The sequence below is a fragment of the Hakea prostrata genome, chromosome 9 (genome assembly GCF_041222555.1).
Source record: "Hakea prostrata isolate BN-2017 chromosome 9, UWA_Hpros_2, whole genome shotgun sequence".
Classification (NCBI taxonomy): Eukaryota; Viridiplantae; Streptophyta; class Magnoliopsida; order Proteales; family Proteaceae; genus Hakea; species Hakea prostrata.
This window is the reverse complement of record NC_142608.1, coordinates 16,780,111-16,783,255: the sequence shown is the minus strand read 5'-3', so window position 1 is coordinate 16,783,255 and position 3,145 is coordinate 16,780,111. Positions and strand designations below refer to the sequence as shown.

The 3,145-nt window shown below is 37.3% G+C and overlaps 1 protein-coding gene across 1 annotated transcript; it reads right to left on the bottom strand.

Annotated features, from left to right (window-relative positions):
* Positions 1-249: 249 nt before the first annotated feature.
* LOC149004862 (auxin-repressed 12.5 kDa protein-like) lies at positions 250-976 on the bottom strand. Its single transcript, XM_089169267.1, has 3 exons — positions 831-976; positions 456-666; positions 250-361 (listed from the first exon to the last, which is right to left on the bottom strand). The coding sequence occupies exons 1-3, from the start codon at positions 913-915 to the stop codon at positions 325-327; spliced, it is 333 nt and encodes a 110-aa protein (XP_089025393.1). The 5' UTR covers positions 916-976; the 3' UTR covers positions 250-324.
* Positions 977-3,145: the final 2,169 nt, after the last annotated feature.

The window sequence follows — 3,145 nt, the reverse complement described above, 5'->3', positions numbered from 1 at the left end:
CCCAACCAAATCCAGATCAAATGCTTGGTATGTGAATTTAAACTTACTCATTAATTATCTTTTCTTTTTTTGTAATACAATATTCGTTAATTATCAATAACTCAATAAACAAAGAATACACATGACAATCTTCTGCAGCATAGATTTCGCATGGTGATTTTTCAAACTCCATTACCTTGCGAACGACACATAAACAATTTGTACAGCAACACAAAATAAGGGCTTCCAAGTTCCAACTACTATGAACCACAAAGAAATTCTTAGGTACAACACCAATGGTTACCCTCACGAGCACTCCAAAGTCTAATGGGTCCCGATGGATCATCAACGATGCTTGCTTCGGGTGTCATCACTGTAAAGCCTGCGACAAAAATAATCCATTCATGCAAAAACATATAGAGAGATTGATCGGCAAATAGTTAGAGCTTGGTTTGTTAAGTTATTTCAATAAGTACCAGTCATAAACAGTAGGGGTGTTGGGTTGGGGCTTGTCGAAGAGAGCAGCACCGATGCCTTTGGTGGCAAGGTTACTCCCAGGGTTGAACACACTCCTCCATACGTTCTCTTTTCTAGCTGACAACGGTGTAGCTGGCGTTGCTGGTGTTGTAGGGCTCCCTGGCGCCGACAACGATGATCTGCTTCCCTCTCCCCCTAATTCCTCGTTTACTACACAGATGTTTAATTAAATCCCAATAAGAGTTAATAACTAAAACAATATTGAATTCTTGAAGGCATACAAATTCTAAAGCTCATGGAATGCATCAGATCATGCTTTTTGTTCCATCTCATACAAAATTGATCTAACATGCATAATGCTCACACTAGAGTACCTGTTTTAAGGTTCAAGCGCTTGGGCTTGGTATCAGGATGAGGTCCAGCCAGAACCTCATCCCAGAAACTCTCTAGCAGAACCATATTTTCTTACAAACTCTCTCCCTCTCTCGCGGATCTTTTCTTCTGCGTAGAAGTATACGGTGTGTAGGAGCTTGGTTTGGCTTCAAGCTCTTTGATCCTCTGCTATAAATAGGGAAGAATAGATGGATTGTTTATTAAATTAAATCTAAGGTGTTGTTGTGGTGGATAAGATAAGAATTACATAGGTCTTGCCCTACAATAATATCTTGTCATATTGAACGGTGTGGAAAATGCCTTTGAAGTCCTAAGTATTATTTTCTGGATTACTTAAAATATTATGATTCTAAGACATTTATGATTGGTTAGCCATCACCATCTAGAAGCGTAAAATTGCAAATGATTATCAGAACAGATTGAAAATCCATATAAAAAGAAATATCTTAGATCAAAATAAGAAGAGAATGAAAGGGATTTCTTTTAATAATAATAATAATAATAATAATAATAATAATAATAATAATAATAATAATAATAATAATAATAATAATAATAATAATAAAATGGAACTATATGTTAAATAGAAGTAGATAAGGTTTGTTGAGATCTTTATACGTCACAATATCCTCTCTTGTGTTCTCTATTAGAAAAATGGAAAATCCTCCCTTGTTCTCATGGCATGAATAATCAAAAAAATTAGAGAACTTCAGCAAAATGCTTATTTCTATTCCAGTGTCATGCTTGACGTCTTGGCAAATCTATATACCACTAGAAGGAAATGATAGAAATTCACATATGTGGAAAATCCTTACTTGATCTTCAAGGTCACCTAATCCACCCTCCCTTTAGATTAATATATTCAGTAAGAGTATTTTTGAACCTTTAATCCATTTAATTTAAAAAAAAAAACACCATTGTTTCTAAAATTTGTTGGGTGAACCAGATTATTTTGATTGACTGAATCCCAAATTTCACTATTTATAGCTGAAGAAGAGCTTGAAGCCAAACCAATATCCCACCCATCCATCCCTACGTAGAAGAAAAGATCGATAGAGAGATCAAAGAAAGATGTAATGTGTTTGTGAAAAGAGAAAATGGTATTGGTAGAGACCATCTGGGATGAGGTTTTGGCTAGGCCTCAACTTGATCAATGGCTGAGGAGAGTCACCACCAAGCCCTTGAATGTTGATAGAGATGCGTATTCTCTCAATAGTCTCACCTAGATCACTTTTTCTTTATTGTTGTTGTTAATATACACATTGATCATATATGGTGCCAGGAGAATGGTGCCAGGCAACACCGTTGTCAGCAAGATAGGAGAATGTGTGGATGAGTGTGTTCAACCTTGGCAGTAATCTTGCCACCAAAGCTGTGAGATCTCCTGAATTTCTAACCCTTTAACCTATGATTACAAGACCGCAAACCTAAAACTTGAGTCAGCAACAACTATGGGCCATTCAAGTTGAGTCCAAAGGTTCGGAAGTGGACCCAATGCTTGTGAATGACCCTAGTGGTGACTCTACACCTCTCCTATAATTTAAAAGGAGAGAGAAGGTTAGTCATGAAGGATTTAAAAGGCGATATTGGCACGTCCAAAAATCAATGATGGAGAATCCAAATGATGAGGTAATTTCACCCAAGCGTAGATAATCGAAAGACCTTTCTTTCAAGTAAAAAATCACCAGAATCGGACCTTGGTTGACCCCTCAACCAAGATTTGGTAGATTGGACCAGTTGAATGGTAGGTTGACCGCCCACTGCCCAGTTCGGGGCAGAATCGGGTTTTTGTTGTTTAAAACCCTATTTCAAGTTCCTATTCTCTCATACTTGCATTTTACAATGCTAGTGCGAGGCTAAAGTTAAAGGAGGATGAGAAACCAAGGGGAAGAGTGGATTATAACCATACAGAAGCATGCCGACACCCAAATCATAGCGAAATCATTTGAAAATGTGGGAATCCTCAAACCCTCTTCTTTAAGCATGGTTCGGGGGTTGTTCTTCACTTTGAATGTGGAATTCGGGTAGTTGATGCATGTTAGGTATAATGAATGCTTGTATTTAGTTATATTTATGTTTTCCTTTAGTTTAGAAGTGGTTTGTGCTAGTCGTTGCGAACGGTTTCACGTTTTGACTCTCTGAGACACTTGCGGGTGATTTAGAGAGCCAAATTTGGAGTTTTTTGATCGAGAACGAATTGGATTAAATTGAAGGTACTTTTAAGACCCTATTGCTACCAATTAGATATTCCAAAAGTTTCGTTTCGATTCGATTTCGAATCGGTGGCGAAATAATG